The 16,370-nt window shown below is 40.9% G+C and overlaps 1 protein-coding gene across 1 annotated transcript; it reads right to left on the minus strand.

Moving 5' to 3' along the window:
- Positions 1–110: 110 nt before the first annotated feature.
- On the minus strand, positions 111–12,569 carry ildr1a (immunoglobulin-like domain containing receptor 1a). Its single transcript, XM_084337399.1, has 9 exons — positions 12,316–12,569; positions 10,549–10,719; positions 9,016–9,165; positions 8,740–8,859; positions 5,036–5,182; positions 4,421–4,546; positions 3,400–3,584; positions 2,404–3,066; positions 111–2,226 (listed from the first exon to the last, which is right to left on the minus strand). Exons 1-9 carry the CDS (start codon positions 12,365–12,367, stop codon positions 2,188–2,190), a joined length of 1,653 nt encoding a protein of 550 aa, XP_084193525.1. The 5' UTR covers positions 12,368–12,569; the 3' UTR covers positions 111–2,187.
- Positions 12,570–16,370: the final 3,801 nt, after the last annotated feature.

Genomic DNA, 16,370 nt, shown 5'->3' on the forward strand with positions numbered 1-16,370 from the left:
ACTAATGAGTTAATAATTACTGTAAGTGGTTCAGAACTGTGTAGTGGATTATAACTGTCTTTAGAAATTGTGAAATACCTTTCTGAATAAAATAAATATTTGACACCAAGTAGCCTACTGTATCTTTATTTCCTTAATTTTCTCCAAGACATTTACCAACATCATGTAATTACTATTATAACAACAATGAAATAGCTTACTTACATACTTAGAGGCATCATGTCTTAAAAAAAAAAAGCAGTGGCACTGAACATCCACATAACCTTCATGCCACCGCAAGGTTTCCTTCAAATGGGGGGGGGGGGGGGGGGGGGTACATTTGCCAATTCAAGATATCCAGGCAACAATACAAAAAACAAAATGCATCAGATACAATTGTAAAAATTAAATAAAAGTGACCATTTCACGATATCTATAGCCCAAACAAATAAAATGTTAAATGTAACATCCAGTTTGTTTTAGAAAGAAAAAGACACCATAACCACATATTGTTTAAATTTCTCGATTGAAAGCATAATATACAACAAGGAACTGTTAACAAATAAGGCTGGTGTAAAATAGTAAAATACAACAATATAAAAACATATCTATCCTAAACACACAAGAATAATGTGCAAAAAAACTCTGTAACAGACAGTTACTCTAAACTTTAAAGGCTAGAAAATCCAAGGGGGTAGAAAGCTCCCCTTAGAATATGGCTTCAAATCTGGAATAGTCACTGAGAAACTGTCCATTGACCATATTCACATGGTGGCCATTTTGCTCTTATGTCATGCTCAGGTTGGGATTCCTCTCACCAGGGTGGAAAAGAACCCCAAACTTGAGCATGACATAAGAGAACGGCCACTGCATGAATATGGTCAATTGGCATTAAACGAATGAACATTGGCTTCAGAGTCTCTATGTTTCCATTCTAGCTTCCTGTGTTAGCACTCTGAAGCTGGTGTCAACTTACTCAGTGTGCATGGGCAGCTGCTCATCAAAGATCAAAGTGCCTCACATGATCATTGGTCTCTTTAGGTCCTGGGGTTGGGGCATCTCTACTCTCATCCTACCCTCTAGTATTTATATTATAAAATCTAAAATAAAAAAAGTCCTGTTAAACCAGTAGAGGGATGTTACAAAACCCACTGGCACCAGTTTGGACAGTGTTCTCATGACGTGTTTTGCCATACAATATGGTGCAATGGCAAAACTCATGGCCAAGGTTGTCATTTAATGATAATCACCCGTTAGTTATTATTATTATTATGTTAGATTATTGTCACCCATTTGTGACCAAGATGTCTGCGATTGAATACTATGAAGAGCCTCAAAAGCAAATAAACAGTAGCACTTAACCCTTTCACTGCCGCACTAGCAAACGGTTAACCCTTTCACTGCGACAATACACAGGTTAACCCTTTCACTGCCACACAACAGCAGGTTAACCCTTTCACTGCCACACTACAGAAGGTTAACCCTTTACTATCACACTACTGACGGTAATTTAGTGCGGCAGTGAAATAATCTGTAATGCCCTCAAACAGCAACCTCTAGGCAAAAGATGACAACATGGTACTGTGCTTCGTTTACAGTTTTTGTCTGATGAGCAGTTTTTTCAGTGGGTATAGGGGAAGGGGTTGCTACTGCCGGCCATACCTCAGGCTCTGCCAAGAGAGGTCTGAAAATTCAGTGTAATAAGTTACGAGTCCAGCCCACATGTCAGATCAAACCAAAAAGGAAATGTGCAATACCAAGCAGGGCTCTTTTGCCTAGAGGTCACAATTTGACATTACAGTTTCTACCTTAAGAAGTAGGGTGAGTCACAGTGTGTATAGTTATTCATCTAGATCTCATTAACCTTAGCTATTCAAACCAAGGTTTACATTTTCACAGTAATATTACACAGTTGCAGGTTGGAACTGAAGAATCTTAAGTTAACACAGGCCTTTAAGTAAAAACCTACCAGTTAAAATGTGTATCCTTCAAAGTCAGGCCAAACAAACATATACAGTATTATTCACAATAAACAAGTATATAAACTTTGGCCAAGCTAGCTGCCATGAGGTAAAATGGAGGCAACCAATCAGCCACCAATCAGCACTTAAAAAGCAACAACAGAAACAAATTGAGTCCATCCAGATCAGGAGAGGTATCATGTTCCCTTAAAAATGGAGGTCGTTGGTTGTTTTACAGCAGAAGATATCAGATGACCACACTGGTGCCACTGCGAGAGCTCTTGTCCTGAGAGAGACACACTTACTTTAGACCCACTCCATCAGCCATTAGAACGACTCAAGTCTGCATATATCATCTATAATGTTGTAAAAGCATCATCACTGTTGGAAGTGTGCATGTGATCCTCTAAAATACAAGTGTGTGCATGTGTGTGTGTGCGCACTAGAGCAGTGAATGGCTTACAGAGTAGCGCTCATTCCTCCGTGCTCCTGGTTTCTCTCCAGGCTCATATTCCTCGTAGCTGGGAGGTTGGTCATGGTCAACCCAGCCTCCTCCTCCTCCTCCTCCTCCTCTTCCTCTTCCTCCACCACCACCTCCTCTTCTTCTTGCTCCGCCTCCTCCTCTCCTACTGCTGTCATCATCATCAGAGCTCCAGCCTCCGCCTCTCGGCTGGCGTGATGCCGGGGGGGAGTAGTTTCCTCGAGACCTCGTCTCCATCAGGTCGTCCCGCGAGCGGGAGCGTGGGGGCATTCCTCCCCGTGCCCCGTTGCGATCCCGCCCGTCCAGAGACTCCTCGCTGTAGCTCCGAGACATACCTCGAGACCGGGCCGGCGAAGGGTAACGTCTCGCCGGACCACCTCCTCCTCGGTCGTCACGGCGACGGGAATAACCACTCCGGCTGCTGGAGGTGGAGCTCGGGGCCCGTGACTTTGGTGGAGGGGGTGGGAACCTGCCTAGCTGCTGCTCTCCAATTGGTGGAAGTGTGATGATGCGGCGCTCTGTGGGACCATGGTTGTCCAAGGCAGAAAGCATGCTGGGTGGGCCCGGGGAGAAGGGGACGGACTGGGGCATGTGCTGGGGAGGAGGTGGCATCTGCTGGAAGTGGGGTGGGAGTCCTGGCTGGGGCTGCAGGGAGAAGGGGACACGAGGAGGAACAAATGGAAATACATAAAAAGCAGAAACAGAAATGTGGGGTCGTCCAAATAAAAAAAATGTGGGGCTTTGAAGCTTCAGTGGTCAGCAAATAATCCAAGTTTCATCCAGTATGCAAAGTTTCAATGCAGCAGGTAGATTAGTGATATGGGGTAAATACGTTGTCATGACTAAATGTCCAACAACAGATTTTCAAAATGAACATTGGATTATAATTTCTATAAGCCATTTCTTGTGTTGATGTAGGCAAATTTTGGAGTGGTAAGAAGAACAACAACGAAGCATTCAAATATTGATGTTCCGTACCTGTAGCAGTGGACTGGTCATGTCCATCCCCCTCACCTGGTTCTCCAGGTAGTCAAGCATCTGATTGGTGCCTGCAGGGGTGTGGTTGCCATGGACACTGGGTGGGGGCACTGAGGTGTAGACTGAAGGCTGGGGAGGGGGGAGGGGCATAGGCTGCATAGGGAAGCTCTTCCCTGAAGCCGATCCTATAAAGAGACGTGACCAAAAGTAATTCGACTGTAGTTAAGTTAAGACATCCTTATGTGTGAGTTAACAGCTGTGAGCGTTTAACCCTTTCACTGCCGCACTACCAAACGGTTAACCCTTTCACCAGGCATGCGTTGCTCATGGGACAAGATTGCACTCCGTGCAGAGTAAGCTTTGAGCAAAGATTTGAGCAGAAGCGCGTGCACGCACACAGGAATGCGCTGCACTCGCCAACTCGCTATAAGTACCCACCTGGGCTACTTTGCATATCAATAGCGCCGGTCGTCAGGTGTGTTAAATACGTTCTCAGATACCTAACTTGTGAATGATATGTGTTACATTCCATTCGTAGAGGCAATTAGGCACAGTCTTTAGTCTGTGCTCAAGCGAGGGGACATTTATGCGCATGTGCGGGAGCGCGCGTGCACGTGGCGCCATTAGCGTGCGTGCAATCACAGTTGATATCAGGAACGCACCGCTGCCTTTCACTGCGACACAACAGAAGGTTAACCCTTTCACTGCCACACTACTACTACTTAACCGTCTGTAGTGTGATAGTAAAAGGTTAACCTTCTGTAGTGTGGCAGTGAAAGGGTTAAGAAAGAAAGAGAGAGAGAGGGGGGGGGGGGGAAGAAAATAGAGAAAGAGATAGAAGGCTAGAGGGGAGAGAAGAGAAAATTAGAAGAGAAGGAAAGAGAGAAAATGAGAATAGAGAAAGAGAGGAGAGAAGGCTAGAGAGAGGAGAGATAGAGAGAGAAAGAAAGACAGTGTCAGCAAGAAAGTGAGTGAGCAAGTGTTTTTTTGTGTGTGTGTGTGTGTGTGTGTGTGTACTGACCTGCATAGAGTAGTGGATTCATCTGGGAAGAAGGGACATGGCTCATGGGTCCATATACAGGCTGTCCTCCCATCCATGGACCCATGGCCCTCTCAGCATCCTTCATCATACGATGCGTCATCACCGCTAGACACAACAAGAACATGCAGGTCAGCATGTGATGCAGGACGGAGTAGTACTGTATGTGTGTGGGGTTGGGGGGCTATGGTACTTGTGACGACTAAAAGTGTGTGTGTGTGTGTGTGTGTGTGTGTGTGTGTGTGTGTGTGTGTATAAACACCGACCTACCTGAAGAAGCCCCCTGCATGAGGTGAAACATTGTTGTTGGTGTGGCATTATATATATAGCATTATATCGTGTGCAGTAATCTTTGTTCCTTTTCCTGAAGTTGCTCTTGTGATACCAGCACTGATAAATGTGTGCGTGTATCTTTTTCTGGGCAGCAGGGTGGGATACTAAAATCCTTGAGGACTAAATGTGTGTGTGTGTGTGTGTGTGTGTGTGTGTGTGTGTGCATGTGTATGTATCTTTTTCAGGGCAGCAGCATTGCTGTGGGCAGCAGGATGGGATACTACAATAGTTGTGAGGACTAAATGTGTGTATGCGTGTGTGTACCTTTTTCTGGGCAGCAGCATTGCTGTGGGCAACAGGGGCAGCGAACGTAGCAACAACAATGCTGAGGACAGCACTGACAGCAGCAGATACAAAACAACATGACGAGGAGGAGGGCCCCGATGACGATGAAGAGCACTGTTAACCAGTCTGAGAGGAAGACAAGAGGGAAGCTCATGTATCGGAAATAACTTCCAACGCACCTGCATCAACAAGAAATATATCACTCTCAACTAGGCCTGTCCCCGACTAAGGATTTGTATAGTCGACTTTGATTGGGCAAAATTAGCCGATAGTCCACTACCGACTACCCCCCCCCCCCCCCCCCGAATGCAAATTCCATCAAATGCATTCCATTTGGGCAGTGGGGGGTGCTTAATGTCTGAGTTAAAGGAGTCGACTGAAGGCGTCTTGTCCTCTGCGAAAGCATGCAATTGGTCCACTGATGGATACATCTTGATAATTGTCTAGTGTGTGAAATCCTCTTTCAGTGCCTCTGTGCCCGTTTTCTTAGGCAGTTAGCCTCGCTGGTATGCGCGCCATTAGCGTCTTTGAGCACCTGGAAAAGCGCTATATAAAATAGATTTATTATTATTAGCGTTAACCACGCTTCTAGGCCTCTTTGCTTTTGGAAAGAATGATAAAAAAAATAATTTGATTACAAAAAAAATATCGATTAGTCGAGGTCAGCCCTACTCTCAACAATGTACCACTCTCAACAATATATCACTCTCAACAATGTATGACTCAACAATGTATCACTCTCAACAATGCATCACTCTCAACAATGTATGACTCAACAATGTACCACTCAACAATATATCACTCTCAACAATGTACCACTCAACAATGTATGACTCAACAATATATCACTCTCAACAATGTATGACTCAACAATATATCACTCTCAACAATGTATGACTCAACAATGTACCACTCAACAATATATCACTCTCAACAATGTATGACTGAACAATGTATCACTCTCAACAATGTACCACTCTCAACAATGTATCACTCTCAACAATATATCACTCAACAATGTACCACTCTCAACAAGGTATCACTCTCAACAAGGTATCACTCTCAACAAGGTATCACTCTCAACAAGGTATCACTCTCAACAAGGTATCACTCAACAATGTACCACTCTCAACAATATATCACTCTCAACAATATATCACTCTCAACAATGTACCACTCTCAACAATATATCACTCTCAACAATATATCACTCTCAACAATGTACCACTCTCAACAATATATCACTCTCAACAATATATCACTCAACAATGTACCACTCTCAACAAGGTATCACTCTGAACAATATATCACTCTCAACAATGTATCACTCTCAACAATGTACCACTCTCAACAATATATCACTCAACAATGTACCACTCAACAATATATCACTCTCAACAATGTACCACTCTCAACAATATATCACTCTCAACAATGTATCACTCTCAACAATGTACCACTCTCAACAAGGTATCACTCTCAACAAGGTATCACTCTCAACAAGGTATCACTCTCAACAATGTACCACTCTCAACAATGTACCACTCAACAATGTACCACTCTCAACAATATATCACTCTCAACAATGTACCACTCTCAACAAGGTATCACTCTGAACAAGGTATCACTCTCAACAATATATCACTCAACAATGTACCACTCTCAACAAGGTATCACACTGAACAATATATCACTCTCAACAATGTATCACTCTCAACAATGTACCACTCTCAACAATATATCACTCAACAATGTACCACTCTTAACAATATATCACTCTCAACAATGTACCACTCTCAACAATATATCACTCTCAACAATGTATCACTCTCAACAAGGTATCACTCTCAACAAGGTATCACTCTCAACAATGTATCACTCTCAACAATGTATCACTCAACAATGTACCACTCTCAACAAGGTATCACTCTCAACAAGGTATCACTCTCAACAAGGTATCACTCTCAACAAGGTATCACTCTCAACAAGGTATCACTCTAAACAATATATCACTCTCAATAATGCATCTCTCAACAATATATCACTCAACAATGTGCCACTCTCAACAAGGTATCACTCTGAACAATATTTCACTCTCAACAATGTATCAAATCCATCATTCTCAACAAGGTCTCACTCTGAACAATATATCACTATCAACAATGTATCCATCACTCTCAACAAGGTATCACTCTGAACAATGTATCACTCAACAATGTACCACTCTCAACAAGGTATCACTCTCAACAAGGTATCACTCTCAACAAGGTATCACTCTCAACAAGGTATCGCTCTCAACAAGGTATCACTCTAAACAATATATCACTCTCAATAATGCATCTCTCAACAATATATCACTCAACAATGTGCCACTCTCAACAAGGTATCACTCTGAACAATATTTCACTCTCAACAATGTATCAAATCCATCATTCTCAACAAGGTATCACTCTGAACAATATATCACTCTCAACAATGTATCCATCACTCTCAACAATGTATCCATCACTCTCAATGTATCACTCTCAACAATGTATCCATCACTCTCAATGTATCACTCAAAGCAAGCACCTTCTTACGCTACTACTTTGTCTGGCCAGGACAGGTGATTATTGACCCAAACTAGTATTAAAATGAAACCGATGTCGACCTTTAACCTTTTCACTCCATCAGTCTTTTAAATATGGCTTTAATGTCTTATAAATATCATCTTTATATTGTTATATTGCTATTTGGATACAATCTACTTATTCAGGTAGGGCTAATTGAGAGCAAGCTTTGTTTTCCAATGATGTCCTGGTTGTAGAATATGCATGTAGCCAACTGCAGAAATGTTGAACAATATGTGGTCGTTTTGTATTTCAGAAAAGATGTAAGATAACCAAGTCATTTATTAAGTATAGTGCTTTGTAGATAAACAGAATGCAGTGTTGTCTTCTCTATGCCAGTGAAGGGCAAGGCCAACCTCCTTTCCGATATAGACTGCAGTGATGTGTTCTGAACCCATCTCCAGTAATTAATCTAAGGGCACGGTGACAGTGACAGACTGCATCGAAAGGCTTTAAAGTAGAGTATAATGAGTTTCATGAACTTAACACAATGGAACCCATTCAAAACCCCAATGTAGAACTTCAAAAATACATTGGTGTCAATCAGAAAACAAGGTTGTTTATCTTAATTCCTGAAAAGTTGACCTGGATTGATGGAGATACACTGACAGCAGCGATATATATATATATATATATAAACATGATGTCCATAATGTAGATAAACGGATAGAATGTTGTCTGAACAATTTGTTTGTTCTATAAAATAATGTTAGTTTTAAATGTCTTAAGCTCCTCAATATGAACAATTTGTCATCTAAATCAAATTGAGTCAAAATTAGTACCCTTTGAATTGGTATCCCATTGACTGTATGATCAAACAGTATTTGTCAGCTTTCTAGAAATCAGCATATTCTTCTTATTTAACTTTAATTTAAGTTCAATAAGAGCATTTTGCATTATGCAGAAATTATTTTTCCAAAAAAAAAAGAAAAAAAAACATTGTCAACTGAGTAGATAACTAATCTACATACAGGTTGATTGTACCAATTCCTATTCTAGAGCCCAAATCATTCATATAAAGTATTATTATATAGTGTAGTGTATACAAATGGTTAGGATTGTTTGGTTTCTTACTGTAGACGATAAGCTTGATCTCTCGGTCAGAGTCTCCGCTGGTGTCTCCAGGAGCGTCAATGGAGCAGAAATACACCCCGTGGTCCCACCACATTATCTCATTGATAACCAGGTCTGCCTCTAAACACACATGCACACACACACACACACACACACGTTACTCAATTCTATTCAATTAAAAACTCTAAAACGGTTGTTAAACAGAACTTGACGATAGTTGCATCTCTTCACTCAGTGTCTGGAAGGATCATAGTAAGTGTTTGTGTGTGGACTCACTATCCTTGATGGAGATCTTGCGTTCTCTGTATTCAACTCCCAGCGTGGCCTCATTGCTTCCCCTCTTCTGTACCACAGTGCGTACCGTCCGCTTTCGGTCCGGGCAGTCATTAGCTGGGTCCTGTCCCAGACTCAGGGCAGACTGGTATGCTGTACCAGAGGGAATGTTTTGATTAGAGCCCATGTTTTATCTCGTAAGAGAAGTACACAGATGTACTCCTGCCTGACAGAGAAATGTTATACAATGGTAAGCTTGACGACAAATCTCTTCCATTATGTCTCACTAGTAACACAAAAAAGGACCTACTATCATCTCGGCAAGTGTTGCAAAATTCAGGAATAAGCAAATGTGTAATCATTGGGGATTTGACGGGAATATATAGCTGCATGGGAGCAATGGACCGCGTTCCACTAAATTACAAGGAATGGACTAAATGGGTCCTAAAGGCTAAATTGGTCAATATGTCCAGATGTACATCTGTCTCACCTCTCAAGGACAAACTGGCAGGCTGAGGCTTAAACTTGCAATGCTTATTATAGCACTCCCTATGGTTTGGATAGTATAGCCCCCCCCCCCATTGGCCATTCGGTATCATGTTTGTATCCGCTCATGTTTTGATGTTTATTTTTATCATAGGAAATAGAGTGGTTGCCATCGTCAAAAGTTGAAACAGACATATTTTCTTCAAATATCAAGACGACATCACCACATAACTTGGTAGCTATGTTTGCCATCGTGTTTCTGGCTGCCATGACAAACCATGCTCTGCACATGTGATGGGAGAATGCACAGTGCACGTGTGATGGGAGAATGCACAGTGCACGTGTGATGGGAGAATGCACAGTGCACATGTGATGGGAGAATGCACAGTGCATGCAGAGGGTTGTAAATTCTACTGAATTCCCATTAGATGGGATGCTGCAAAGTCTGTCTAAAGAGAAGAGTGTTCACTCCGCCACCATCTTGATAACGGTTGAGTAACAGGACCTACAACACCTGATGAATCAGTCATAAAAATCTTAATTTTTCTTTCATCATTTAATTCACTGGTAAATTACAGACAACAAAGTATGGTTAAGTTGGTCAAAAGGGACAATGTCTTACTGCGTGATTCCCAGCCTTTTGGCAGATTGATTTATTGGTTACCAATTTAAAACTCATAATTTTACTCAACATTAAATCACATTTAATAAATGTCTCTGTACGTGTTTCTTTAGTCGTTGCCACCATCTTTAGCGTTACAGATTTCTCTATTAAACCGCAGCAATCCATCTGCTCATTATAGAGACTAGGGGTGCAACGGTACACAAAATCCAAAACACAAACAGCAGCACACAGATTTCATGTACCACAAATGTTGAGGTCACCGGAATATGACCTCAGTATATGGCATCACTGGGAACCCCTGATCCACAACAGAATTATATGGCTCTTTATTTAACCAGGCAGGTCACTTATGAACACATTCTTATTTACATGGACAGCCTGGTGAGAGGAAAGTAGCCTCTTGAGGGCTACAAATAATGTCTCACGTGTGGAGTAGTACTCTAGGACAGGGTCCTTGCAGAAGGACTTGAACCTCCATTTGACCAGAACGTCCTGAAGGTTGGCCGAGGTGGTGTAGTCACAGCGCAGGGTGACCGAGGAAAACAGAAAGGTGCTGCGCTCCTGCTGGTTGACGGTCACCTGAATACACACCAACTCTGAGGAGGAAAGGAGCCGTTAGGTACTTCAACCAAAAAAAAAAAAAACACTGCAGATTTATTTTGCAGTTTGAGTTAATGACTTTGAATATGTCCTCCAGAGATATCATGGGAGGGAGGACACTTAATCCGTGTGTTATCCTTGTGCAGCTCAGTGACATTTTTTCATCCAACTATAGCAGGGGTAGGCAACCCTATAGCACGCGTGCCTATATATATTTTCTCTTTTTTTTTTTTTTGCTTTGAAATATTATAGTGAAATATTTTGCACTGTTGTCGCATTTATCTTGTTGAAATCCTCCCACAGGTTCTTTTTACTACCACATATTTAATTGAGATGCTTTATTTGTTTATTATTTCAATTTAGCTGGAAATACATTGCTACATCATTCAGTAACATTTGCAGAGCCTTATAACAAAAACATTATTACGGTCACCATTGTGACCAGTGGGATTAATCAACAAATTGTATTATTTATTTTTCTATTTCATTGAACATTGCACATGTTAAAAGCCATTTTTTTTTACTCAAAATGTGAGTTTTACCAAGTCAATTTGTGTTCTTAAAACAATGACAATAAACATAGTTTTATTAGGTTGAAATAATGTGGTTGTGTACTTATTTTTCTGTTAACTTATTATGGATTGAGGGTTGATACAACCATCATAATAATATTGTTAATAATAACAATAACAATAATGATGTAATAATGTAAATATTATCATTAAAAATACCTGATTATGAGAAAAAAATATTACGATGCATGGAATATTGTTGAGGCACACTAGTTACAACCATATTTCAAACAGGCACTCCATGTCAAAAAGGTTGCTGACCCCTGAACTATAGGAATGTATTAATGTATAAATCTGGCAATTTGGCAATTCAGTGTGTGCTCTCAAAGCAAAAATTAGAGAAGAGAGGGAAGGGGGGGGGGGGGGGGGGGGTGGAACAAAAGTGTCACATACAGCCAGGGAGTTATGTTCAAAGCAGCAGAACCAGAAAGACTAGTGACAGAGACAAAGAGACAGGAAGTAGCCCACCCTGAAACCACCTGCCTGAGACATTCAAAATAGAAGAATGGAACCTGTTAAGTCTTTGTAGACATAATGCAAAGTGGTGAGCAAGCAATGCAAGAGTAAACATGGCACTCTTGAATCATCTTATTAAATGTGATTGTACAGATGAAGGCCACAGCAGGCCTTTAAAAACAAAACAAATAAATAAATAGGTAGATTTTAGGTCCATAATACTAATAGGCAACATTCCAGTTGGATAGATACAGTGCAATAATAACATAAGATGAAGATACTACTGAAGAATGCATATTAGCTGCACTCGGGCTATAGACTAATAAGGATAAATAAAGTTATCATTTAGACTGCGAGTGGCAACACATTGCCGAGATTGGTATCTACAGTATAAACAAAAACGCATGTCATGTGACCGATACCCCTACTTGTATCGCTTCAGTGTGAAAACACGCAGCGGTCTCTGTTTTTTAACAGTTAGTAAGTAGCAGGCTATTGATTGGTATCATATAGTACCGAAAATATGCTAATATGAATGAGGGCAAATTGAAGATGTGATGTTACCTGTTGGTAGAAGAAACAGCAGTATCGTGGCAGCCAACAGCCTCCGCATCATGGTTGACTGAAACCACAAATTGATTATTATGCTAGAATAAACAGCCCTCTCCAAAAATAATAAGATAAATTCCTTTGATTCCAACGCCGTTGTAATTTATTTGACTCTAATTTAAAATGACGTTAAATAAAATCCCATGTTCCTTGGTGCGGATTATCTCTAGTGTCAGTCTTGTGGCTTGATGCCTGTAGCGTCCTCTCAGACCACACCTCGAAACAGGTGAAGTGAAGACCGGGGAATCGCGCTACCTAGTAGTGACGTATTCCGCTCTCAGGAGATCCCCCAATTAGAAGCCTTTCCGTAAAAAGTCACTTTACTTCTCATCCCAAATGAAATATCATATGCATCGCAATGTATGTATGTATCCCAAATGCAAGCAGTGATTGCATTTGGGATACATATGGGATGCATATTTCAAATTTTCCCAATCACCAAGATACACTACTACACATGTACATGTCAAAATACCTCCCAAAGAAAGGTCAGGGAATACCACGATCACAACACCAGAGGGAGCTCCACAAATCATGTTAAACCCAGATTCGGCTCAAACGGGACTAAACATGTTTCGCAATTATGGCACATCAATGTGGAACGCCCTACTACCCAAAGCTGTAAAGGAATGTGAATCACTACCCACTTTCAAAACCACTCTCAAAGAACATATACGGGAGACTGCAATTCGAAACTGGCCCCTGTAAATGTCCTAACCCAACCCCCTCCAATGTACAGTAAATGACCAAGTACGGTTTTGTCAATATTACAGGTGTACAGTGTTCCCCACCCACCCCTCCTACCCAACCCCCCCCCCACCCCCCCTACCCAACCCCCCCACCCCACCTACCAACCTCCTCCAATGTACAGTTTTTACGTCAAATGTATACTCTCTTTTCTGGACTCTTTTTGTATCACAAACAGTACGTGTATTTGCAAATCTGGTATGTCATAAATGTATAGATGTAGCAGTGCTGTCTATCTGTAGCCTGTCATGATGTATGTCATTATGTCCTGCTGAATTGAAAATGGGGGATTCTGATGTAAACAAGACGAAAGTCTTTCTCTTGATTGATTGATTGAAAAGTTTATTAACAGATTGCAGAATGGGTACAGTACAGTACAGCTCAATACATACAATTGTTAAGAGGATGCAGACCTGAGAAAGACTTTCGTCTTGTTTCCATCAGGGTCCCCCATTTTCAATTCATCATATGACACACATGACATACAGATAGACAGTACTGCTACATATTTTTTTTTTTTTATATTTTTTGTATTATTGCAAAACAAAAAATTATTAAAAGTCAGTACTCAACACACAATGCATAATGAAACTTTCAGTAAAGGTGGTTAAAATATATGCAAGTACAGAAACAGGATAAAACAAAAATAATCTATAATAACATTTTAACCGTATACAGTGTATATCCAGCGAAATTACAATTATATAAATGTTAGTATATAATATACCCCTAATACCTATTTTCTAAAACCCTACACACATATGCTCCAGCTCAAACCCCCCCCTCCCGGACCCCCTCTTGGATAGTACCTCCATTATCCCTCACTCCTAACCAGACACTACCATTATAAGCTAGCTTTTATTCTCTCCACCACTTCTAACCACATTGACATTTTGGATTCATTGAGCCCCAGAATTCTTGCTGTAGATATTTCTTGATATATCACATCGAGATATGTAAGAAACCACACTTTTCGGCACATTTTTTCCGGTTGAAACCAACGTGATGCGATCAGTTTTTTAGCTACTGTGATACCCGATAAAACCAATCTTTTTAGTTGTGGATTCACTGCAAACTCAAAAACATCATTCAATAGTAATACCGCAGGGTGTACAGGTATATTCCAAAATACGAGTATTGATAATTGTTGGGACACATCTTTCCAGAATGCCTTAACTGGTGGGCAGTCCCAATACATGTGCATAAATGTTCCTTCGTCCCCATTTGTACATTGGGAGCATTTGGAGTCTTGTATAAGCACCATTTTGCACAGCCTTATAGGAGTCAAGTATGTCCTGTGAATATAGTTCAGATTGATTTGTTGATGATCCGGGTTCCTTGATGTAAGTCGGACATTTGCCCAGGCTCCTTGCCAATCAAAGTCATATTCCAGGTCTGGTATATCCCTCCTCCAGACAGTGTCTAGTTGAAGGGTTTCATACGAGGACGTTAGTAATTGATAATAAAAACCTGATACAAAACCTCCCAATGTATCTCTTTCATAGAAAAATTTGTGGTATCTGTGGTGTTCAATTGGTATGAGTAATGGAACACCGTGAGATCTCATACAAAGTCGTAACTGTATGTAAAAAAGCCATGTGGACTCGGTGAGGTTAAACTTTATGCATATTTCGACATAACTACAGAGGCCCTTGTTATTAAAAATATCCCCTAATGAGTGTATGCCTTTCTCTTCCCATATAGGGAATCTTATAGGTCGTTTTCCCATTAAGAGTGCATTGTTATTGAATATGGGAGTGTGATTATGCCATTCTTGAGGGTTAGGATATTTCTTTTGTGTTTCCCGCCATGTTCTGATTGCATGGGTAATTATTGGGCCAAATTCTCGCTCACAATGCTTGATTGAAAGTTTAGTGTGTGCTATGTCTTTCAGTCTCTGTGGGGCTACCATGTTTTCTTCTAATTCTCTCCAAGATACCAAAGCCTGGGGGTCAAACCATATCTTCAATGGTCTTAATGTGAAGGCCTTAAAATATTGTAAAAAATCTGGGACTGCCATGCCACCGTCTGCTTTATTTCTCTGTGCGGTGGATCTTTTTATGCGAGGTGGTTTGTTATTCCAAATAAATTTGTATGTGGAGGTTTGTAATCTTTTCCAGTAGCCCTCTGGAGGAGGTAACGGAAGCATTGAGCTGAAGAAATTGATTCTTGGTAATACATCCATCTTAACTATTGATACCCTTGCCTGTACTGAGTTTTTAAGTTTTGCCCACCTGTCCAGGTCGTCTTTGATTTTGTTCTGTATTTTTGTGTAATTGTGCTTCACCGTTTGTCTTATGGTGGGAAATATTTCCACACCCAAGCATCTGAAATGTTTGACCATGGGTATCGCACCTGGGAGGGTTGTGTCTTTTTTTGCACTGGTGTTAAGAGGAAGAAAAGCCGACTTAGGCCAATTTATTTTAAATCCCGATAAATCACCAAAGTTTTCTATCAACTTGAGTATATGCGGCAATGTGTTGTTGGGGTTTTGCATGAACAATATTACGTCGTCCGCATATAAACTAATTTTATGATGTGTGCCCTTGATTACTATTGGTTCTATGTGTTGGGATTGTCTTATAAATTGTGCTAAAGGTTCTAATGATAGATCGAATAGTCCGGGACTAAGAGGGCAACCCTGTCTGGCTGAGCGTGATACCGGAAAGATATCGGAGATGAATGTGCCTGTTGTAATCCTGGCCGATGGGTCCTTGTATAGTACTTTAATCATATCAATGAATCCTTTTCCTAACCCCATCCTTTCTAATACTGCCCATAGAAACGACCATTCCAACCTGTCAAATGCTTTCATAGCATCCAGGGATAGTATCGCCTTAGGTGTGGTGTCCTCTTTGTCTGCATCTAGTACGTGCAGTATTCGCCTTATGTTATCATTGATCAGGCGACCTTTTATGAAGCCTGTTTGGTCCGGATGAACTAAAGACGTCATATGCTTTTGCAATCTGATGGCTAATATCTTAGAGTACAGTTTGACATCGGTTCCGAGGAGGCTTAAAGGACGGTAACTACCGCACTCAGTGGGGTCTTTGTCTTTTTTGTGAAGAACTGAAATGAGTGCGATATTTTGGTGTTTATGGAAGCTTCCCTCTTTGACTGAGTATAAGATCATATTTAGTAATAAGGGTCCAAATATGTCCCAGCAAGAAATGTACATTTCTGATGGGATACCGTCAATTCCCAGAGCCTTGCCGTTTTTCATTCCGGATATGGCCTTCTTGAGTTCTTCTAATGTGATCGGT

Source organism: Notolepis coatsorum (genome assembly GCF_963971535.1).
Source record: "Notolepis coatsorum genome assembly, chromosome: 20".
Classification (NCBI taxonomy): domain Eukaryota; kingdom Metazoa; phylum Chordata; class Actinopteri; order Aulopiformes; family Paralepididae; genus Notolepis; species Notolepis coatsorum.

Bases quoted from the DNA above. Each gene is read 5' to 3' on its own strand.
- ildr1a (XM_084337399.1), bottom strand. From the start codon at position 12,367: ATGATGCGGAGGCTGTTGGCTGCCACGATACTGCTGTTTCTTCTACCA. The intron at 5,183-8,739 runs GTAAGAAACCAA...TCTTCCTCTCAG, and splicing joins GATCAAGCTTATCGTCTACA to ACTGGTTAACAGTGCTCTTC. The intron at 4,547-5,035 runs GTACACACACGC...TGTTGTGTCTAG, and splicing joins ATGCTGCTGCCCAGAAAAAG to CGGTGATGACGCATCGTATG.